Here is a 25,400-nt window from a genome sequence, read left to right as displayed (position 1 = left end):
TGTCATCCACTATTTAATTCCCTATAAATAGCCATTCAATTGTAAAAAAGAGGAGAGATGTTTTTGGAGTGAGAAGCAAGTAAATAGGAAAGAGAAAATATAGAGTTGTGATTATTCTTGATTCCTTTATCTTTTCTTGTAAGATTGTTCAGAGATTGATTGATAAAATTTAGACTGTTAATCTAAAATGAGTTGAGTGTCAATGAAATCTTATGAGGGGTGTAGTGTAGGATTTCCTGCAACTACATAATGGCGCTAGAAACAGGGACTGATTGAAGATTGAAGATTGTTCTAGGAAAAATTGAAGATTAATATTGAGATTTAAGAAAATTTGGAGTAATTGATTAAGAATTTTACATAATCTCTTGCAATTCATTAATATTGAAGAAATGTCTAGAAGAAGAAATACATCAGAACAACTAACTACTGTTAGAAGAAGCAAGAGAATTGTTGGAAGGGAAAGAAGTGAAATGGGAGAATCTACTAGAATGAGAGATAATGGAGAAAATCAAATTCAACCACCAGTTCAACAAACACTAGTACAAGGAAGAAATACAGATTATGATAGGGTGAGTATACACACTTAGCAATCAAATTCAGCAGAAGAAGTAGAAGAAGAGCAACAAACCAGAAACCATAGACAAGCAGAGAGAAATCAAGAAGTAGATGAAAGAATAATCCATAGAAATGAGGAAATTGGAGCGTTAGAAATGTTGAGACAAAGAATGCATGAAGAAAGAAGAGATGAGGCAGAAGAACGTGCAAATCTAACAAGGCAAAATCACGAATTGAGGATGGAAAATATAAGACTACAGAGTAGAAGATCGAGATGTAGTACAAAATCATATTCAAGATCGACTAGAAGAGAGATAAGGCGAAACTCACCCACAACTAGTGCTGGAAATAATATTCGAGAAGAGATATCAAATCTTAATGAAGAACATCACGAAGATAGAGGAAGGACTGATGATCGTTAGTTCGTTACGAAACTTTTGATGATAGGCAAAGTGATAGGTATCAAGAGAATGGACAACTTCAGGGACGAAATAATCAAAATGGCGAAGGGAATTGAGAAGAACAAAGGAGAATTTTACATGAGAGAGAAACTCAAAGAAATCAGCAAACGATTGAAGAAGAAATTGAAAGACATTACGCTGAACAAGCACGTTTAGTTTGTGAACGTGAAAGATTGAGAGAGGAAAGGGAAGATCAAGAACTACAGGAAACAATTCGCCAGAACAATCACGACAATCGAGAAAGAAGAAGAACACAAAACCGAAATAACGGTAATCTCAATGAAGAGTATGATAGAATACATAGGATGGTTGAAAGACAGTGAATGGAATTGATGAGAAATGAGCAAAATCATGGAGGGAAAAATGAGAGACATCATCATATGTGAATTCAAGAAAAAGATGACGAAGAGAATCGCAGAAGAAGACGAGATGAGGATAATGAAGAAGAAATGCAAAATTTCGCGAGAGAAGAAAGACATGAACGCAGAAGAAGGGAAGCGAAATTAAAAAGACCAATGGATCAAAATTCAGGTGTAAATAAACAAATCTTGAAAGAATTAGAAGAAATGAGAGGAATGCTAAATAATAGAGGAGAGGTAGGCAGAAGACAATTAGATGAAGCTATAGAAGAAGCTGCGAAAACTCCATTTACAAGGGAAGTACAATTAGGAGGAATATCTCTGAAATGCAATTTGCCCGCATTAACCAGCATTTTCATGGAACAACTTGTGCAATTCAACACATTAAAGCCTATGTGACGTGCATGTTGCAGTGGGAATATCATGATGCCGTGTTATGAAAGTATTTTGCATCCATCTTAACAGGGGAGGCGCTAAAATGGTTCTAAGGACTACCAAAGAATACAATAACATCATTCAATCATTTGCAGACTACGTTCCTGGGGGCATATATAAGTAATAATTCTTCGTGACCTGGTATTGAAGACGTGTTTGGATTAAAACAAAGGATTAGCGAAAGTTTGAAAAACCTAACTAAAAGATGGAGGACTATGTGTAGCGAAATGGCTGGCCGTGTGGATGAGAGATATCTTATCTTATCATTTATCAATGCTATGTTTGCAACCAACATATTGTATATCCAAATTTTCAGAGTCAAGAATACGATCACAATGACTGAATTGCGAGAACTTCAGGAAGAATATATTGCTCTAGAGGAAAGGCAAAATGAAATGGAATCATACCCAGTTGCGAACACCAATTCACAAACAGCGAATGCAAGCTTATTACCCAAGATAATAAATACAGGTGCGAGCACCTCGCAAATACAACAAGAGAAGGTGACGGACAACAATCAATAGAAACTGGTGGCTATGGGAAGCCGAGATCAAGAGGAGTATGAAAGAGAAAGAAATTTCTACAATCATGGTGGAAATAACAAGATTCAAAGGCTCGATCAGCCGCAAGAAACTTATGGAGGTCAAAGACAAAACTATAATAGAGGGCAAGGAGGTCACAAGGTAGTATGGGAAGAAATCAAGATGCCACCTTTAAATGCAAGTGTGGAGAAAATATGGGAAACTATAATTTTGATGGAGAATATACCAACACCATGGAACATGGGAACGGAACCACCTAAAAATCACATAAGTCATGAATTATGTTCTTATCATCATTTTCATGGACATACTACAAATGATTGCAGAAATGTAAAAAGAATTATTCTGAGAATGATAGATCAAGGAAAACTAAACCACTTTTTGGGAGGGAACCCACAATATCAACCATTACCATCACCACCAGAAGTAAACACGATGAAAAAGAAGGAAACATTCTTCAGAGAAGTTGGTGCAAAAGCAAAGAATCTATTATGTCACTCTATCGTACATTCATACAAGACAATAGAAGATTTTCATGACAATATCTTGAGTAGAGTGTTTGCAAGAAATAATGATGGAAGAGAAATCATGAATATTGCAAAAATCTCGGCATTAAAGGAATGGCAGAAACAGATTATTTCTTTTACCGCAGAAGAAGTCCCCGAAGGTGAAGAGGTACACGATAATCCATTGGTAGTAAAATTAGAAATTAATCCAAAACCAAAAGAAGATGAGGATGATGAAGATGAAGATTCATGGGCAATCAATATGATTCTAATCGATACTGGAAGCTCTGTGAACATCTTATTTTATCATACTTATAAAACTATGGGTGGAAGAGATGATGACCTTTTACCATCAACATATAAGATATATGGTTTTAATGGTACTTCCAATAAGCCTAAAGGGGAGGTTACTATGCGAATTCCATTGAAGGGAATATCCTCTGAAATTCTATTCTGTGTCGTTGATGTATAATCACCCTACAATGCGTTAATTGGTCGACCTTGGCTACATGGGATTCTAGGTGTAGCTTCAACTTTCCATCAGTGCATCAAATTCCCTCACCCCAACAGTGTAGGAATTATAAAGGGAGATTGGGTTGAAGGAAAGAAGTGTTACGAAATTGAGGTAGAATCCTGCGAAGGAAGAGCAAACAAGAAAGAAAGTTGGCGACACAAAATCAAAGAGACACAAAGAAGTGAGAGATTAATGGTGGACGCAATCAAACGAAAAGAAGAAGAGATGTTGTGAAACTGATGCAAGCCCAGAATAAAAAAATGGTGAACATACCACTACCAAGGAAGTAGTAGCTGAAAATAACAAAGAAGCAGAGGATGGCAAAGGTAATAAAAATAAGAAATGTATGAACGCTTAATTTGTTGCGATACACTCGCAATAAATAAAATTCTCAAAAAATACCTTTAATTGAATGACAAAATTGAGATTGCGAAATACAAATACAATATGATGAGTGCGATAATCTCGCAAAGATAATGAATTCTACAGAAGATAATCAGAGAAAAATGACAAAAAAGAAAGGGGCGAACCTTTATGGTGTACACCCTAGTTCGCGAATACAATTTCGCAAGAGGCAAATGTAAGACCTAAAGTACGTCATATAAGGGGGTACCTGTTGCATGGATCGGGGAAAGACTACACCGCCATCGGAACCTGAGTCATGGAGATTTGGGGTCAATAAAGCCCATCCGGGAGAGGCACCTTGGATTCTCAGCTTAATCATATGACTTAGGTTGGGCGACTAAGGTAATAAGAACTCTCTCAAGGATTGCAGAATCTGATCAAGGCGCCGAGGTACACGGTTGAGTTAAGAGTGCCAGGGGCGTCTGGAGCGTACCTTGCCATTCTTGACAAGTCTTGGCTTATACTGCACTCGGCCCGAAGAAAACCCCACTTAGGGTGCAGTCTCGAAACCATAAACCCTATAGGTAAAAGGGATAAGAGGCTGCGAAAACAACTGGTTGTTGTTAATACTGGATGGGAGGAGCTAACCTTGTATGGTAGAAGTACGCCTCCTTGAAGGGGAAACCAGGGGGAAGATAAGGGTGGCACCCTCCATTAGGGAGTTGATAAGTGTCTTAAGACGCAAATGTCATGAGGATTTTTACTCGCAAGGGTATTAAGGCTTGTCATATTTGTGCAACAATCCTGAAGAGGCAATAATACTAGAGAAAAAGATAAGACGAGATCAATGGGTTTTCGCATGAAAGTGCAAAGACGTCCTGCGATTTCGTCGCAAGATGGCAATGCCATGGGGATTTATTTTCGAAAGAATATTTAGGCCTGTCATATTGTCGCAACATTCCTGAAGAGGCTATAATAGAAGGAAAAAAACATAAGGCAAGATCAATGGGTTTTTGCATGAAAGTGCAAGAACGTCCTGCGATTTTGTCGCAATGACAAGAGGTGGCATACTAAGACCTTTAACTAGGAAGGCAAAATAAGACCACACTGGAATGATATTTTGAAAAGAATCAAAATTCACTTCGCATATGATTGCGAAATTATACAAAAACAACTATGAAGTTGAGGCACAAGATAAGAAACATCTGCAAAATCTCCCATTTGGAAACAAATAACAGAGGCAAGTATGGGAATGGATGAAATTAGAAAATGTTATTTGTCTCCATATGATATATTTACACAAAAATTCGAAAATTAATGATTATGTTGATTAACTATATTGCAAGGAAGAATCGTTTCAGTGAGTGCATGTCAAAATGAAAGAAACTCGTATATTAAGGAATATGGGGAACCAAAAGAATTCACAAATATACAGAAACAAGGAATAAATGAACAAATATTACAGAAGATCAAAGAAAGAAACAAAGACTACTTCTTAGTTGATCCTTCATCATCTTCATCAGAATTGTTTCCTTCTTCATCTGCATCAGAACTCCTATCTCTATCAGAACCTTCATCGCCATCAGATTCTTCATCATCATCTTCGCTATCAGAGATAGTCAGACTAGGAATGTTCTTTGGGATCTCCTCAAAGAGACAAGGATAATCAGAATGAGGAATATTATGGTCATCACAAACCATTTGAATAGTTTGATTGCGAAAATACAGAGCGTCATTCTTAAAGTTCGCAACGGTGATCTTGATTTGATTCTTTAATCTAGAATACTTGTCGTTGCGAGAAGAAAGATTCTTTGCGAGTTCCTCTTTTTCAGCTTCAAGTTCCTCAATTCTGTCGCGAAATCTACTTTCAGAATCTGCGAACATAAGACAGTCAATTAATAACTTGATGAAACTTCATAAGAAACAAAAGATTAGTAAAGAAGAACAGTTAATAACCTTCTCTGTCAGAAATCATATCTCTAATCAAGGCAGTATGCTCAACTTGAATACTAACATTTACACCTAAATCTTTTCTGGCATTGTCTAAGATTTTCACAGCCCAAGCGAATTAGTCCTCATTATTTATAAGAAGACGAGAACGAATTTGGTTTTCTCTTTCGCAGAGCTCGATGTTCTTGCAGTTAGCTTCATCTCGTTCAAGCTGAACTTCAAGAAGGGTCTCTTGGAATTTCGCCAAAGCTTTAGCACCTTGTTCAGAGATGCGATCTTTATCATCTATGAGACCGCTAATTTTGGTTCTTAGCTTATTGATTTTCTCTTTAGAATCAAGAAAGAAACGCTTAAATCGATTGGCTAAGCCTAAACTAGATCTATGGTCAATCTCTAAGAGGTGAAATTTGGATCTCAGTTTATTCAGAGAAAGGGATGAAATTTTATCATTTGAGAAACTATTTAAAGATTTATTAAGACAGTCAAGAAGGGTATCATTATCCAAGGCATTGGGAAATGAACGAGTGGTAGCTTCATCGGAAAGACCATAAACATCTGCAGAAAGGATTAATCAAATAAGATAAAACAACAGGATGAATGAATGAATGAATGAATGAATGAAGGGAAGGGAGAAAAGTAACATACCATAAAGTTGATTATTAGCTTGCTGAAGACTAGATATTTGGTTCTTGTATGAAGAAGAATCAATTTCTAGTTTTTCGCTCTTCTCGCGAAGACATTGGACTTCAGCTTCTAGTTCTTTATTCTTTGTGCGAAATTGAAGATTCTTCTTTTCAAGGATTTCGCATCTCCTCTCCAGATCTGAGGCAACAGCGAAAGAAGATTTTCCAGCCTGCGAGAATGTGTAAAAAGTATTAAAATAGAAAGAGATTTTAAGTTACAATAATGAAAAAATAAAAGGATGAAAGCATACCATATTGTTAAGAGAATGCAGAAAATCGGGAGTCACCGATCTAGAAACTCCATGAAGAGAATTGTCACCAACCAATAGAGGAACATCGCAAATTTTAGCGAGATCCTTGCAGGTATCAGCGAATTGACTATCTCCCATTCCTTGCAAAGAATTAGATAAGAGGCCAGAGAGCTTAGCCATAGAAGATTCAGATGGAGAATCTTTATTCGCAGCAAGGTCTTCATTAGCCTCATCATCTTCATCACTCTCGGAATTTTCATATGAAGGAATAGTTGAAGGAGAGGAAGAATGGATTTTTCTTTTCTTTGATGGAGAAGCAGTTGGTTTTTCCTTGCGAAGAACACCTTTGCCTTTATCTCCAGTCTTCGCAACATTGGCAGGCTCTTCCATTTCAGCAACAATCTTCACACACAGATGAAAATAATATAAGTAACAGTATATTGTTTAAAATCATAAGAGAATATTTCTTACTTCATCTGTGTATGAGCGAAGAGCTAACAGGGTACTAGCTTTCCCGGTCCTGTGATAACTATCTTTCAGTTTTTGGATCTGAAGAATGTCGCAGGAGTCAGCGAATAAAAGAATAAAGATAAATAAAGAAATGTAAAGTCGGCGAAATTGGAAGAAACATACCTCTTTCTTCTTCTCGGGCCAAGAGAATACCCAAGGTTGATAAGTAGCGAGACTCGCAGGAAGAACATTTGACCCAACGATGTAAGGTCCTTTCAGCATCAAGGGAAAAACACGCCATTTATCATCCTTGGATTGGCGAGGGGTTGTGTTCTTACCAGAATGCCAATCTATGTCTTGCATGAGCATCTTACTTTCATCAATGTTATCTCTTCTCTTCAAGCGAATACCCCAGTGAGTATTCTCTTTCTTCATGGAGACCAACTCATAATTTTCAAAGAAACTCGTTGCTGTATAATTTTCAGCGATTATCTTTAAATCTGCGAATTTAGGATCCCTCAGTTCTTTAGAATAAAGAGATCCTTTACCAGCGCCACGGTTAGCGAACTCCAGCATTAGGCGGATGCAATCTTCACTAAATTGAAAGATAGCTCGCGAAGAGAATTTCGTAGAATAGAGGAATCAGGGTTATAAAGAGGAATGGGGAGGCCTGCGAGAATCTGACCCAGCAAAATTATGACTGACTGATCATCAAAATGTTGATCAGATAAAAGTTTGATAGAAAGAATTGATGTGGTACTTTCACCAGGAATGGTAGAAAGTGTGAAACCTTTCTTGGCGAGATCTTTATGAATTTCCTTAAGAGTTTTCTCATGCTTTTGACCGCTTGGAGGCATATCTGAATATAGAGTATGGGAATGAATGAAAAATAAAAAGATTGAAGAAGGAAGAATTACAGTAGCAGAACTTGCGAAAGAACAATAGAGTTACAGAGATGAGAGATTAAAAAGAGAAGATAAAGTAAAAAGTAAATAGAAAGAAGAGTAAGAAGAATATATAAGGAAGATTTTCTACTCGAAGAAATAAACACCATTAATGCGAAAAGACGTGCGCGGTTGAAAAGCAGCGGTTACAGGAGACATGTCAAGAAATAGATGGAAGAAAGAATACGTGTGATGAATGCAGAATATGAAGAAATAAACAGTTGCGGCATTTCTCACATCGTTCTCTACTTCGCAGAGAATATATGAGAAGAGGAAAGATGTAGGATCATAATCTCGCACAGAAGAATATGCTTGGGAAATTATTAACAACACATCGCGAAGACATCGCAAGATGATTTCAGAACGACATAACAGATGACATCAACTTAAACATGAGAAAAGTGTGAGGATCTTGCAAAAGTAGGAGTATTGCGCATATTACATTTGTAAGCTCGCGAAAATACCGCAAGCCAGATCCAAAATTAGGGGAAATGTTAGTTGTCCGTTAGCTGTCATCCACTATGTAATTTCCTATAAATAGTCATTCAATTGTAAAGAAGATGAGAGATCTTTTTGGAGTGAGAAGCAAGTAAATATGAAAGAGAAAATATAGAGTTGTGATTATTCTTGATTCCTTTATCTTTTCTTGTAAGATTTTTCAGAGATTGATTGATAAAATTTAGATTGTCAATCTAAAATGAGTTGAGTGTCAATGAAATCTTATGAGGGGTGTAGTGTAGGATTTCCTGCAACTACACATTCTCGCAGTGTAACAAGAAGGCCAAACATCCCGAACAACTATTTTCAAACCGGAACATTTAAGAACCTTTTTATAAGAATCAAATCGAATTCTACAATGTTACCAAAAATTCAAAATCATACCCAACATAATGTGTGCACCCTAATTCTTGTGCTACCCTCACCGTATACATAACAGGGAATTTCTTGGTGAGGATGCACTTTCAACACAATCAAGTTGTGTTGTGGTGAAAAATGTCTTGCTCACCACAGGTGTCAGAAACCAACTTTTCCGCAACCATGGATTTCTCACATTCTGTATAATCTTTGGAGTATTTCACTTCTTCTTCCACTGATTCTTTTTCCACTTTTGAATTATCATGAAAGATATCACTTTTAGAACCCTTCATATCCAAATTCATTTTTCCCAAGAAATTTGTAACTTCCAACATCATGGATTTTTCCTTCTCCATAGACATGGAATTTTCTGGGAGATTATTCCTTTTGACACTCAGCGCTTTTAGAGAACTGCTCGGTCGAACTTGCAAGCATTGCTATCTCAAGCTTGTTTTTCAAGTTTATTTGTCAAAACTATAAGTCTTGATTTCTAGTCTACTTATATCTAAGTCTCGGACTATGATAGTGAGTGTAGTTGAGCTCTAGACTCCAAGGCGTTCATCACGAAAAGACGAAGAACTACTCAAGGAACTGGTGGAACTTCATCGACAAAAAGGTATGTGGAGACTTGAACTTATCTATCAATCAAAAGTCTATATACTCTATCTCCTATCTTGAGACAAAAGTCATATTGTTGTATAGACTTTGATTATACACATTTGTCATTTCGAGCCGAGCTTATCTCGCTTATCTATTTCTCGAAATATGTGTTGGTAAGTTTTCTCTTTGGACAAGTTCATCTTTACTAGTGAGGAAAGTCATGTTGATTATTTCAACAACTTGAAAATCGCTTGATGAAAAATAGTTTGTGAATAACAACTATATAACATCCTCTAAGAAAGTTTCAATGATTGAAATGAGAGTTAAGAATATTAACCATGATTGGATATAAACATTGTATGTAAACTCATACTTATGTAAGTCCAAAATCCTTGAACCAAAGTATGCGTAATTTACTGGTTTAGGATGACCGGAGCTAAGTCCGCGTACTATCTGAAGTTCACATCCCGTGAATTTCTGCTGGAATTCGTGAACCAAAAAAAAGCTCAATCCGGGTACTTAAGTATGCGTACCTAAGTGGGTTATTTTCTAAAAACAGTTTATTCGTGAACTAAGACATTTACAAATTAAGGAATGCAATTGTTTGTACCCTTATTATTCTACACCAAAATTGGGATAACTTGGGCCTAAAAAGTCCCTTATAATAAGCTAAGTATAGTTCATTAGGCCAAATATGCTTCTCTTATAACCCAAATGTAGCTAACTAGGCCTCACAAATGCACCATACATAGAAGCCCATTCACATGGGTCCTAGTCAAGCAAAGAGGAGAGCCCAAATCACCACTTCCACATCAGCAAGAAGGACGAACCAAGGTGTGCCACGTCAGCAAGTAGGACGAACCATGGTGTGACACGTCAGCACGTCCATGCCAGCAAGGTGGATGAGCCAGGACGTGCCACATCAGCAAGACAGATGAACCAGGACGTGCCACGTCAACACTGCCACGTCGGCAAAGAGGACGAGCCATACCGTGCCACATCAGCAAAGAGGATGAGCCATGTTTTGCCATGTCAGCATCGATTGACCAACCAGAGACTGACACGTCATCAGCAAAGCACGGTCAGCAGCTGACTAGGCAATGACATCAGCAGATGCAGATTCCGTAGCATATTCCGTTACCGTCATTGATGGCGTAAACATATTCACGGAATATTCCGTTAATGTTTTAACACAGTTGGCATATTCCTCACGCCATTAGCATCTTCCATCATGACGTCATCACCAGCAGAGTCCGGCGTCTTCATCTTTTTCGGCGACGGGAGCAGCAGCAGGTTTCCGACGGCCTGGCCCGATAGATTTTCATGGCGGCGGCGGAGGTGGTCATCAGCGGCGGCCATCGGCGGCGGCGGACAACACTTATTCCGTGTATCACGACACAACTTAATACCGTGGTCCTGATCTGGTGTGGCTCGGTGCTACTTAATACCGTAGCCCTGATTCGGTGAAAGGGGCGCAACTTAATTCAGTAATCCTGATCTAGTGCTGCGCGACACAATTTAATTTCGTAGCCCTGGATGATTCAGCCCCATGATGTTTTCCTTGCGGATATTTTCGCCCCACTGTGGGCTTATGCACACTTCTCTCTTTTAGGCTAGGCATGTACACTTAACTTGGGCCAACCCTTTGCACCTTTTGGTTTAGCCAATTCCATAACCCAAGAGGAGGATTCTGAAAGCATGCAGGGCTATTCAATGTCAGTTACTGCAGGAGGCATGCAGGGGCCAGTTATTGCAGGAGGCATGCAAGGGCCAGTTGCTGCAGGAGGCATGCAGGGCTAGTAATTGCAATTCATGCCTGCATTTAAAACGGAAATTTGTAAACATATAAATGGAAGTTTTACAACCCAAAGAAGGTATGCAATCTTACCCACTAAAACTCCTGTGAAAAATCCCAAAACTGACTTTAGCATCGGAGGGTTTTTTGCAGGTACACCCCCCCCCCCCACACCACCACCACCACCCATTACTCAATCCAATTGGAGTTTGAAGCAGCGGTTCGGATCTTAGCAAAATCATCATAAAATTCGTGTTTGGGGTGGAACTAATTTTACCATACAAACATTGGCGCCGACCAAGGTTTTCTAGAAAAGATAATCGTCTTTTACCAGATCGAGTTATGGTAGTAATCAGACAGACTGCACGAAGAGATGACTCTGACAGCGATTCCCAACAACACAGGAGAGACGAAGCTAAAAGGCACGAAATTGAGGTTCAGTCAGCCCCAGTAGTACCCACTGGAAACAGGCAGGGTCGAGATCATGCTCATAACAGATCCCTGGATCATGGACGAGATCGAGATCATTTCCGTGACAGAACTCCAGATCCGAATCGGAGAAGGGAAAAACAGCGAGTGATCAGTGACGAAGGAATGGATGTTGATGGGGAAACCCACAAGTTCGAGGAAACATAGGGCATGCGTTCGGTAGCCCGTCAAGGAGGAATTGCGATCAACAGGACCTGCGAGATGGGCGCACCGCGACTCCTAGTACAGGGGAAGAACTATTGCGAAATCAGCTGAACGAGTTGGAGAAGGAGAAAGCTCTCCTGAGATTGGAACGGGAGAACCAGTCTTCCCCTAGGACTTGTAATCTGAACAAGAAGAGGGGTCGTTCAGAATGGCAGCCTCTTGGAAATCGAATTAGCCCACAAGTTGCAGAGTAAAACAGAGAGGTGATCGATCTTGATCGACCACAGAAAAAACTGTTGGTCACTGGAGACTTACCTAAACGAAGTCGTATACAACCTCGGCGAGCAGGGACCCGACCAGCCGCAACTCAGCAGAGTGCGGCCAAAACTACCAACCATTCAAAACGTCTCAGGAATGCCGAAGACGAGGTTCAAGATCGGCACGATGAGAGAGAATTTTCGCACGATTACTCTGCTCGTTCGGAGCAAGGAATATCTAGAAGAGAACCTACTGGACCCGAGAGGAAAAGAATGAGATCTAAAGCTCATATTCCAGAAGACCGAGATTATGAGCAGGAAGACAGTTCCTCAGATGGCGACGTGAGCGCAATACCAGAAGCTCGCCTTTGCAAGATGATCGAGAAATTAATGTCGAAAAAGAAGATCCAGAGAAGAAAAGATAGACCGGTTGCATCAGTCTCCAGGAGCCCCTTTCAAGATGAATATCAGATAATCTCGGCCGCCAATGAATTTTCTAGTTCCAAAGCTGCCAAAATTCGATGAGAAAACAGATGATCCAGATCAGCATGTTTTACACTATGAAACTGCCATGACTCTATGGAAGCACAATGATGAGTTGATGTGAAAAATGTTTCCACCGTCATTGACTGGAGGAGCAATAAAGTGGTTCAATAAACTCCCTGCACAGTCGATCGGTACTTACCATGAATTGGTTTAAGAATTATGCTCCCACTATAAGTACAACAGACGCGATCAGAAGGGATGCCACGATTTTTTCCTTCTAGGAATTCGGAAGGAGGGAAGCATCAGGCAGTTTACTCGACGCTTCAAGCAAGAGTTAGAAGATGTAGATGGTGCCAACGATCAAATCGTCATCGAAGCTTACAAGCAGGAATACCAGTACGATCAAAGAGGTGTGTACGGTTCCTTGGTCAAGATACCACCAAAGACTCTGGAGGGACTGTATGATCGAGTGGAATAATATGCTCGAGTAGAGGATGATTTCAAAGCTCGAGAGACGAGACATGTTAACAGATCATCCAATTATCCAAATGATGGGAGGAAAGACAAGTCGAAGAACCGTTCGAGCGGCCAGCACAATGATCGAGGTGAAGAGCGAGAGAAGAACCAAGGTGAATGAATGGAAACTGGATTCCAGAAATATCATGATATGAAACTGACACCATTGAACATACATCTTACAGAGTTGTATGAGAAAATCAGCAAGGATTTGATCCCCCCTCGTCCCTTGCGAGAAGAGACACGTGATAAACGTGATAAGATAAAATACTGTAAGTTCCATAAAGACCATGGTCACAAGACTGAGAATTGTCGCGCTTTACAGATCGAGGTCCAGCGGATGATAGACGCTGGAAAGATACAAGAGTACGTGAAAAGGGATTTTGGAAAAGACCCTGGACAGTTTGGCGCAACACATGTGATTAACGCTCATGTGATTAACGTCAGTCATGCCAGGATACATTCAATGACCATGCGGGCATCGGAAGATGAGAGCAGGAGAAAGCTCAGGCAGTTAAAAGAATGGTACTTGACAAATCATATCGCTTTTGTCTGTGGAAATGGATTAGAAATTCGGGAGATTGGGTGAACAAAGATCGAGTTCTCTTAAGCATACATGATAGGTGTATATGCTCCACACAATGATGCTATCATTATAACTGCTTGGATTGGCATGCTTCGTGTACACCGGATTCTAGTGGATACAGGGAGCTCAATGGGCGTGCTGTTTTCAGGAGCTTATTCCTCTATGAATCTACCACACGACTTGATCTAGGAGGATGAAAATCAAATTATCGGTTTCAGTGGCGAAGTTACAAAGGCAATTGGAAAAGTGAAGATACCTATAACAGTGGCTGACAAGTCTGTTCTAGGAAATTTCTTACTGCTTGACTGTAAAGCTCCCTACAATGCGATCGTAGGACGAGACTGGCTGCATGAGATCGGTGCAGTCACATCCTCATATCATCAATGTTTAAAGTTTATTTCCCCGGAAGGAGTCGTAAAAGTTAGGAGTGACCAGATGGCCGCTCACAAGTGTCACGAGAGTGCTATGGACGAGTACAAGAAGTCAGAAGTTAGCGGGAACCAAATCATGCGGGTCGAGCAGAAATAACAATTACAGAATCCTCTCACTCCAGAATCATATATGGGAGAGGACGCAGCTGAACCCCCAACAGTTGAGAAACTGATCGAGGTCCAGATTGGAGATGAGGAGCACAAAACAACGTTCGTTAGGGCAGACTTGCCTGCACATGAACGTGATGGTTTGATTACATTGCTAAGGGCAAACGCCGACAGTTTCGCATGGAGTTTTGCTAAGATACCTGGGATAGATCCGAATGTAGCCTGTCACAGGCTGAATCGATGAGAAGTTTCATGCATTTCGTCAGAAAATCAGGAATATGGCGAAAGAAAAAAAAGATGGAGTTACTGCAGAAGTCAAAAAGTTATTAGAAGCATGCTTTATTCGACTAGTGCAGTATACTCGCTGGCTGTCTAATGTCGTACCCGTTCCAAAGAAGAATGGTAAAATTCGTGTCTGTATCGATTTTACTGATTTGAATAAAGCATGTCCGAGTGATCCATACCCGCTACCGAAGATAAAAGATTTGGTGGATGCAACCTCAGGGTACAAGAGACTGTCATTCATGGACGGTTTCTCAGGGTATAACTAAATACCTTTGTTCGAGGAAGATCAAGAGCATACTACGTTTGTGACTGACAGAGGAGTTTACTGCTCTACTGTAATGTCGTTCGGGCTAAAGAACGCAGGGGAAACCTACCAACATTTGGTATACCATATGTTCAAAGTTATGATTGGGAAGACGGTGGAAGTATATATCGATGAAATGGTAGTGAAATCTGAGCAAAAGGAGTCACATTCCCTTGATCTGCAGAAGACGTTTGATATACTGAGGCAATATCGAATGAAGCTCAATCCAGCAAAATGTTCGTTCGGGCTATCCTCGGGAAAGTTCCTTGGATACTTGATGACGCAGAGAGGAATCGAGGCAAATCCGGAGCAAATCAGAGCCATCATAGAAATGCCATCCCTAAGAACGAAGAAGTAGGTCCATAAGCTAGCAGGACGATTAGCAGCTTTGAATCGTTTCATTTCACGCTCGTCGGATCGATTCAAACCATTCTTTGATGTTTTGAAGAAAGCGGTGAATTTTGGCTGGATGGATGAGTGCGAGAAAGATTTCAATGAGATCAAACAGTATTTGTCAACCCCCCCCCCCCCCCCAGTTTTGGTGAATCCAAAAACTGGACAACCTATTGAAGTTTATCTGGCCGCAATAGAGAATGTTGTAAGTGCAGTGTTGTTTGTTACGGATCCACATAAAAAGCCTGTTTACTTCGTCAGTAAATCTTTGACGGGGGCGGAAGCACAGTACAAGAAAATTGATAAGATATCACTTGCACTATTGCATGCATCTCGTCGCCTCAAGCCTTATTTCCAAGTGACGCAGATCGTAGTCTACCCCGAATATCCGCTGAAGAGAATCCTGGAACGTGCTGATGATTCTAACCGACTAGCCATATGGTCAAATTTTCTGGGGGCGTATGAAATCAAGTACGAAACCAAAACTGCAGAGAAGGGACATCCCCTGGCTACGCTGCTAGTAGATTTTCCTGTGGACCATATAGAAACGGTTGCTACAGAAGATGAGGAGTTGTTCAAACACATAGAGTCAGCCACTGATCAGACTGGGGGCGGTTCCACAATGGATGTTGATACACCTGAACCATTATGGACCATATTTACTGATGAGTCATTGAATGTTGGTGGAGCTGGAGTTGGGTGTGTCATCCTAACTCCTGAAGGTTCGAGGATCGAGAAAGCGACCAGGCTGGGTTTTCAAGCATCAAACAATGATGTTGAATATGAAGCTTTAATTATCGGTTTAAAGGCTTTCAAACAGTTAGATGCGAAGAACGTAAAGCTGGTAACTGATTTCATGCTAGTAGTTAACCAGTTTCTGGGGACCTACAGAGCCAAGGAAGAGAGGATGACCCTTTACATGGACCGTATGAGGGAGATGGCAAACGAGTTCGAACAATTTTCCATTGGGCAGCGACCACGGATGGAAAACAGGCACGCAGATGCCTTAGCATATCTTTCTTCAGCAGTCGAAACTGATACCATCGTTGTAGTGGATTTCCAAGAGTTACCTAGCATCTCCGACAGTCACTTTATTCTGACTCTCGAACACGCTAGTGGGGCGAGAGGGGATCTACATCAACACAGGGAGATACCGAGAACATTGACAACAATATGGATGTTGACAGTCCAGTGATAGATGATTCAGGCAATCATGCTGAAAACGTTGCAGACTGGCGTCAGCCTTACATCCAGTATTTGACAACCGGCGAACTCCCAAAAGATGAGCATCTCGCTTCAAAAGTGAAAAAGAATGCTTGGAGATATTCGACGATCGAAGGACAGCTGTACCGCAAACCTGTGGCTTTTGAGCCATTTTTGCGATGCATATCAGCAGAAGAAGGGCAACAGATATTGGCAGAGGCTCATGAAGTAATATGTGGCAGCTATTCTAGATGACTCAATCTCGTGCACAGGATACTTACCCAGGGGTATTTCTGGACGTATATGCAGAAAGATGCTAAAGAATACGCGCAGAAATGTGTACCATGCCAAGAGCATGCTCCGATTTCTAAAAGGCCCGCCAACGAATTGCATCCAGTCTTTAATTAGTCCCTGGCCATTCTCTATGTGGGGACTAGAATCGTCGAACCACTTCCCAAAGCTCCTGGAGGCGTTAGATTCGTACTAGCTGCAACTGATTATTTTACCAAATGGGTCGAAGCAGTGGAACTGGTACACGTTACCAGACATGATGTGGAAAGGTTCATATGGGAGAATATCATCTGCAGATTTGGAATCCCAGACGCGATAGTATCAGATAATGGGAAACAGTTCGATTATGGGGTGATCAAAGACTTTTGCAAAGTCCTGAATATTTGCCACAATTTCTCATCTCCTTATTATGCTCAGAGCAACGGGAAGGCAGAAGCAACCAATCGCGTTATTATGGACAACCTCAAGAAAAGGCTGGAGAAAGTGAATGGAAAATGGACAGAAGAATTCCCTGGAGTTTTATGGTCCTATCGGACGACCCAAAAAAGATCCACTGGATTTTTCCCATTTACACTGGCTTATGAGACAGAGGAAGTCACACCCACAGAGGTACATCTCAAGACTACCAAAACTCGCGCTGTCAAATCTGGAAAAAATGATAGCATATTGGCTTTGGATAAAGAGTTGCTGGAAGAACAAAGGGAAACAGCCTTGCAGCAGTTAGTTCGATACCAGCAGGAAATCAAGATGAGCTATGATCGTAAGGTCAGAGAACGGTCATTCAAACCAGGGGAATATGTCTTGAAGAAAACTCGTGCAGCCACAATGGAGCCAAACTTTAGAAATCTCGGAGCAAACTGGGAAGGTCCATACATAGTGGACAGGCCAGCATCTCGTGGATCCTACTACTTAAGGAACCTCGATGGAACTAAGGATTCAAAACCATGGAATCCATGGAATTCGTTCCACTTTAAGAAGTTTTATCATTAGGAGTAGTTTCAAATCCTGATGTGCTGCACTCTTTTTCCTTTATACTGGTTTTATCCCACTGGGTTTTCCATGTAAAGGTTTTAACGAGGAAGCTGTTGTCGAGAAGTAGGTATTTATCTTGTTATTTCTATTCAGAAATTTAATTCAACATTATTTTGGTATCCCACACTTTATCAAAATTGTTCGTGTTTAATTATAAGTTGTTGCGGACGTTCAAATCCGCAGTCAGTCCTAAATGGCAAAACAGTACAGTTCGAGTCTACTGTCAGCAACGTCTCTGACATCTCGCAGATAGGGTGAATGCACAGTTTGAGCATTTTTACCCAATTTCAATTGTATCCTCAGCATATGGGACAGCAGCAAATGTGACGAACATTTTCACCTGTCCAGGCATGTGAAAATGTACACATCTCAACTCTGTGCGCATCTTGAATAGCAGGATTGGCCCCCTGCGCGAATTCAAGATAGCAGAAAAAACTCAATTTCTCATTCCATGCGCGAGCGAAATGCAGCAAGGAAATGCACCCTTGCGCGAGCATGAGCAACATGACACAAAACATACTGGGGGCGAGTTATATGTCACCTCAACCATTTGGGGGCGAGATATATAACACTCCAGCGCAATCATTACATCCCTGGGGGCGAGTTGCATAACACTCCAAACAACGCGCTTTGGGGCGAGTTATGTAACACTCCGGAAAAATGCTAATTCAGAGGGGAACCCGAACTTCTTAACCTATAACAAGTTATGGGATGAAGAGGGGGCGATGTTTGTACCCTTATTATTCTACATCAAAATTGGGCTAACTTAGGCCTAAAAAGTCCCTCATAATAAGCTAAGTATAGTCAACTGGGCCAAATATGCTTCTCTTATAACCCAAATGTAGCTAACTAGGCCTCACAAATGCACCATACATAGAAGCCCATTCACATGGGTCCTAGTCAAGCAAAGAGGAGAGCCAAATCATCACTTCCACATCAGCACTGCCACATCAGCAAGCAGGACGAACCAAGGTGTGCCACGTCAGTAGTACCACGTCAGCAAGTATGACGAACCATGGTGTGACACGTCAGCAAGGCGTCCGAACCATGTCGTGCCACGTCAGCAAGACGGACGAACCAAGACGTGCCACGTCAGCAAGACGGACGAGCCAGGACATGCCATCTTAGCAATGTGCCACGTCGGCAAAGAGGACGAGCCATACCGTGCCATGTCAGCAAAGAGGACGAGACATGTTGTGCCACGTCAGCATCGATTGACCAACCAGAGACTAACACGTCATCATCAAAGCACGGTCAGCGGCTGACTAGGTGATGACGTCAGCAGATACATATTTGGTAGCATATTCCGTTACTGTCATTGACGGCATAAGCATATTCACGGAATATTCAGTTACCGTTTTAACACCGTTGGCATATTCCTCACGTTGTTAGCATCTTCCGTCATGACGTCAGCATGACGTCATCACCAGCAGAATCCGGCGTCTTCATCTTTTCCGGCGACGAGAGAAGCAGCAGGTCGCCGACGGCCATGCCAGGCGTCGGCGGCAGACAACACTTATTCCGTGTATCACGACACAGCTTAATATTGTGGTCCTGATCCGGTGTGGCTCGGTGCTACTTAATACCCTAGCCCTGATTCGGTGAAACGGGCACAACTTAATTCAGTAATCCTGATGCAGTGCTGCGCGACACAATTTAATTTCGTAGCCCTGGATGATTCAGCCCCATGTTGTTTGCCTTGCGGATATTTTTTCCCCACTATGGGCTTATGCACACTTCACTCTTTTAGGCTAGGCATGTACACTTAACTTGGGCCAACCCTTTGCACCTTTTGGTTTAGCCAATTCTGTAACCCAAGAGGAGGATTCTGGAAGCATGCAGGTCCAGTCAATGTCAGTTACTGCAGGAGTCATACAAGGGCCAGTTACTGCATGAGGCATGCAGGGCTAGTAATTGCAATTCATTCCTGCATTTAAAACGGAAATTTATAAACATATAAATGGACGTTTTACAACCCAAAGAAGGTATGCAATCTTACCCACTAAAACTCCTGTAAAAAACCCAAAACTGACTTTAGCATCGGAGGGTTTTTTGCAGGCACCCCCCCCCCCCCCCCCCCCCCCCCACACCACCACCACCACCACCACCCATTACTCAATCCAATTGGAGTTTGAAGCAGTGGTTCGGATCTCAGCAAAATCATCACCAAATTCGTGTTTTGGGTAGAAGTAATTTTTACCATACAAACAGCAATCTTTGTAAACCGTGGCTATAATGTTCATAAATCGATTCGAGTGAATCAAAACTGTTTTTTTGCTTTGATTGTGTCTTGTATACTTCTATGAGATCTAAGCAATTGAAAAACTCTCTAACTAGTTCTTTTGAGTTATTTGAACTAGTTATGGTGAAGATGAATAAGGTTGATATGAAAGTGCTCATATGGCTAACCATTGGTTAATTATTATTGAACCAACTAATGTACATATTTAGGTACGGTTATTCAAACCTAAATGAAGTTACATTTCATTTGTGTATAACAAGCTAAGTTCTATCTAACGGTTTAAAGATATTATCTTGAATCTTATCAGGTATTCATATAACGGTGAATATTGAATGCTTTGTTACCAAGGTAACTTAGATTGCAAACCCTGATTTGGAGACTATATAAATGAGAACTCTAGCAACTGGAAAACCTAATCCCCACACCTCATGTATGATACTAGTTGTATAAGCTAGATTCAATTCACCTTTAACCTTAGGTTCTCTCGAGACCCTGTAGGTTAACGACTTAAAGACTTCATTGGGATTATGAAGCCAGACCCAACTATTTTCTCTGTAGTTTCATGATCTGATCTTGTTGTTTCTATCGTAATTGAGTACAATCGTAAGATTGTCTTATAGGCAAGATAGAAAAGTAGTCCCAAACACTTTCGTCTCATCGTTTGTGATTACATAATATTTTGTTTCACTAGTCGATTAATATTATTGTGAGGTGGTTGATATTTCTAGGATGTTCATCGGGAATATAAATCCGGTATATCAATTGGTTCATGTTCACTTTGAGATATCAAAATATGGAACAAAACTCGTAGGTATTTCTGTGGGAGACAGATTTATCTATTCATGTAGAATTTTCTGTGTGAGACAAATTTGTTTATTAAAGTCTTCGTCTTTGGGTCGTAGCAACTCTCAGTTGTGGGTGAGATAAGCTAAGGGTATCAAGGGCGTAGTATCATGTTGGGATCAGGGATGTAAGGATCGCAAGTATAACTTAGATCAGTGTGAGATTGATTGGGGTTCAACTACAGTCCAGACCGAAGTTAGTTTGTAGTTGGCTAGTGTCTTTAGTGGCTTAATACAATGTGTGTTCAATCTGGACTAGGTCCCGGGGTTTTTCTGCATTGGCGGTTTCCTCGTTAACAAAACTTCTGGTGTCCATGTTATTTCTTTTCCGCATTATACTTTGTTATATAATTGAAATATCACAGGTTGTCCGCTGAATCGATCAATTGGTAAATCCAACCTTTGGTTGTTGTTGAAATTGATTGATCCTTGAACATTGGTCTTTGGTACCGTTCAAGTTTATCCCTCTTATATTCAATTGGGATCGCAAATATTATTTGTTTGATTGCGGATTGAATTGAGAGATTGAGATATAACTCTTTGATATACTTTTCTTAAAATTGAGTATGACTGTCTAGTTGATTCTCTTGAAAGTATATTGGAGTTAGTCCATACAGATTGCTAAGAGAAATATTGGGTGAGGTTGTTGTACCCCCACCTTTTCAAGTGCATCATTGGCTTTCTTTGATACCCACTACTGAGTGCGTTTAAGAACAACCGGAACCTTCTTCCCATTCTCTTTTAGATTTCTCGGAATAGAATTCGATTGATTATTCTTTTGCAAGTTAGTTTTTCCCCAATTGGGAGCATCGAATCTTATCTTCGTCTTTACGAAGTTATCCTTTTGATAACCATTACGATTTTGAAAAGGCTTCGTATTACGTTTATAGGAAAATCTAGATTTATTACAACACTGATTCCTTTTCCTAAAGATTGGATAGTATAACCTGGAATGTTAAGGGGATTATCCTTAACATATGATCTTGGTTTCATAACTTCTTGTGATGCCCAAACAAGGACATCAAGTTTCTCATTCCTTATACGAAAACGATATCTCCTTTTCAGGTGACCTTTGTTTCCACAATAATAACAAATATAAGGAATGTTCTTAACCGGATTCATGTGCTGGCTTTGGAGGTTGATAAACTTTGTTCTGTCGAACCTTAACAGCCGGTGAAGGTATTTCACTTTTTCCATCAGTGGAAACCTTTTGCTGAGAAGAATCACCAGCCTTGACAAATTTTACCTTTTTGCTAATACTTGGAGCATTTATTCCCTTATATCCTAATCCTCGTGTATCACGATGATTTTTACTTGCTCCTAGCATAGTGGTTAATTTTTTGAACTAGTATTGAACTTTTTCAAGTCCTTCTCCAATATCTTGATTTTATCAAGAGCGGCAGCTAAATCATCCTCCAGGCGTTTTTCTCGAGAGAGAGAAAGACACTTTCGCTGTTATTGAAGCAATTTTGTTGAGAGTCACACCTTGCTTCAGATTCTGAAAGTTTTTCTTTCAACATAAAGATATTTCGACGAAGATTTTCACATTCAGAATTTTTGAACGCACATCTTCTTCACGATCTTTAGCAAGGGATTGTAACATATTATATCCACAATCACATCCTTTAAAGAATTTTCTCAATTTTTTGTTTTCTAGACAGTCAGACTCAATCAAGGAAATATATCCAAGAGTTATTATCATTGTTTCTCAATGTAATCATCAAATCAAACAGATAAAAATCAGCGATCCTGATTATTATGAGAAACAACTTGAACGGTACCAAAGACCAATGTTCAAGTTTCAATCAATTTCAATCAACAACCAAAGGTTGTATTTACCAATTGATTGAACTACGCATAACCTGTGATATTTAAATTATATAAACAAATATAATGTGAAAACAAATATCACAGACACTAGAAGTTTTATTGACGAGGAAACCGCAAATACATAAAAACCTCGGGACCTAGTACAGATTTGAACACCACACTGTATTAAGCCGCTACATACTCTAGCCTACTACAAGTTAACTTCGTACTGGAATGTAGTTGAGACCTAACCAATCTCACACGGATTAAGGTACAGTAGCGTTCCTTACTCCTCTGAATCCCAGCAAGACTCTATACACTTGATTCCCTTAGTTGATCTCACCCAAAAATAAGAGTTGCTACGACCCAAAGTCGAAGACTTGATAAACAAATCTGTCTCCCACAGAAAAGTCTATTCTGATAGATAAATCTGTATCCCACAGAAATACCTATGAAGTTTGTTCCGTCTTTTGATAAATCAAGGTGAACAGGAACCAATTGATAATCCGGTCTTATATTCCCGAAGAACAGCCTAGTAATATTAATCACCTCACAATAACTTAACTATATGGTAGTAGAACAAGTTATTGCGGAATCACAAAGAATGAGACGAAGAGCTTTGTGATTAATTTTTATATCTTACCTATCGGAGATAAATCTCGAGAAAATCTTAGCAAACATAGTACTCAATATGATAAAATAAAGTAAGATCAGAACACGCAACTACAAAGAAAATAGTTGGGTATGGCTTCATAATCCCAATGAAGTCTTTAAGTCGTTAACCTATCATAGTTTTAGGAAAAACCTAGGTTAAAAGAGAATCGACTCTAGTCGCAACTAGTATCACACATGAAGTGTGGGGACTAGGTTTCCCAGTTGATAGAGTTCTCCCTTATATAGTCTTCAAATCAGGGTTTGATAACTGTGGAACAAAGCAATCAATATTCACCTTTAAATGAAACCCGATTTAAGGTTCAAGACAATATCTTTCAACCGTTACATGGTCTTATCTTATTACACACAAATGAAATTTACTTTCATTTAGATATGTGTAACCATACCTAAACGTGTATATTGAGTTGGCTCAATAACAGTTAACCGAAATTAGCCATATGAACACATTTATCTTAACCTTGTTCATCTTAAAAATTCTGGATCAATAGATAATCAAATAAATCTAATTGTGTCACTCATAGAGTTGTTCAATTATTTATATTCTCAGAGAAGTATACAAGACACAATTGAAACAAATCGGATTGATTTAAAAGAATCAGTTCATGAACATTTTAGCAACGGTTTGAAAAGCTTGCATTCCTTAATATATAAATGTATTTGTTCATGAGTATGAAATCATACTTAACCGATTTAAAAACCTGAACCACTTAAGTTTGCAAAGGGGTACGCAAACTTAGGTTCCGGACATTGGCCACAAGCCGATAGTTTGCAAACGGGTACGCAAACTTTAGCTCCGGACCGAACTCAGTTGAAACCATTTGCAAATGGGTACGCAAACTCTTTCCCGGACTTCAACAGTTAAATCAGTTTGTGAACGAGTATGCAAACTTAAGTACCTTAAACAGTTGAATAAGTTTGCGAATGGGTATGCAAACTTCGGGTCCTGAATTCTGTCAAAACAATTTGTACACTAAGTAAACAAACTGTGAGAGCATAGATCGGTCAACCTCGTATGCGTTTCTATATCAAGCATGTTTGACAATGTTAGTGATCAAAACTATGAGTCTTGATTTCTAGTCTATTATATCTAAGTCTCGGACTAGGATAGAAAAGTGTAGTTGAGCTCAAGGACTTCATGGAAATTCAGCATACAACGACGAAAATCTACTCAAGGAACCGTGGAACTTCATCAACAAAAAGGTATGTGGAGACTTGAACTTATCTATCACTCAAAAGTCTATCTATTCTACCTCCTACTTCTTATGAGACAAAAGTCGTATGTTATATAGACTGGATCATACACATTTGACATTTCGAGCTGAGTATACTCTAGTTATCTTTTTATCGAAATCGTGTGTTGGTAAAGCGTTTCTCTTTGATCGGGTTTATCTTCACCTAGTGACGAAAGTCATAATGTTTCAATCACTTTGAAAATTGCTTTGACGAGAAATAGTTTCACAACTATATAACGTCCTCTAAGAATGTTTCAATGGTTGGAATGAGAGTTTAGGTCAATATAACCAATGATGGATATAAGCATTGTGTGGAAACACATATGTGCATAAGTCCTATTCCTTAATCCTAAGTTTTCGAACTTTGTTGATTGAGAGTAACCGGAGGAATTGGCTTTTCCAAGTCCTCGAACTGACGGAAGTTCTCTTACCGAGAATTTCTGCTGGGATTTCCTATAACTCGTTTGTGTGCTAAGTCCGCGAACCAAGTCCGCGAACTGGCGGAAGTTCTCTTACCGAGAATTTCTACTGAGTTTTGTAAAACTCTGCCGGTTATCTTAATTCCGCGAACTTGTTTGTGTACTTAAGTGGTAATGATCTAAAGATGTGCTTTGAACATGAAACTTAAATTACTAAGGAATGTTTTATGCAAACCGTGGCTAAAGTTCATGAGCCGATTCATCGAATCGAATCATCTTTGTTTCACTTGTGTCTTGTGTAGTTACATAAGATCTCATAGCAATTGAACAACTCTCTAACTAGTTCATTTGAGTCAATTGAACTAGTTATGGTGAAGAAGAACAAGGTTAATATGAAATGCTCATATGGTT

General features: G+C 39.9%; 1 protein-coding gene across 1 annotated transcript; it reads left to right on the top strand.

The window, feature by feature from the left end:
- The first annotated feature begins 15,320 nt into the window (after positions 1–15,320).
- LOC113312134 lies at positions 15,321–17,728 on the top strand. Its single transcript, XM_026560893.1, has 3 exons — positions 15,321–16,292; positions 16,361–16,675; positions 16,856–17,728. Exons 1-3 carry the CDS (start codon positions 15,321–15,323, stop codon positions 17,726–17,728), a joined length of 2,160 nt encoding a protein of 719 aa, XP_026416678.1.
- The last annotated feature ends 7,672 nt before the right edge of the window (positions 17,729–25,400 follow it).

The sequence above is a fragment of the Papaver somniferum genome, chromosome 9 (assembly GCF_003573695.1).
Source record: "Papaver somniferum cultivar HN1 chromosome 9, ASM357369v1, whole genome shotgun sequence".
NCBI classification, from domain to species: Eukaryota; Viridiplantae; Streptophyta; class Magnoliopsida; order Ranunculales; family Papaveraceae; genus Papaver; species Papaver somniferum.
Note: the sequence above shows the minus strand (reverse complement) of the source record. Positions and strands in the feature narration are given on the sequence as shown.

Bases quoted from the DNA above. Each gene is read 5' to 3' on its own strand.
- LOC113312134 (XM_026560893.1), top strand. From the start codon at position 15,321: ATGGATGAGTGCGAGAAAGATTTCAATGAGATCAAACAGTATTTGTCA. The intron at 16,293-16,360 runs GTAGTGGATTTC...CGAACACGCTAG, and splicing joins TCGAAACTGATACCATCGTT to TGGGGCGAGAGGGGATCTAC. The intron at 16,676-16,855 runs GTAATATGTGGC...GTCTTTAATTAG, and splicing joins TATTGGCAGAGGCTCATGAA to TCCCTGGCCATTCTCTATGT.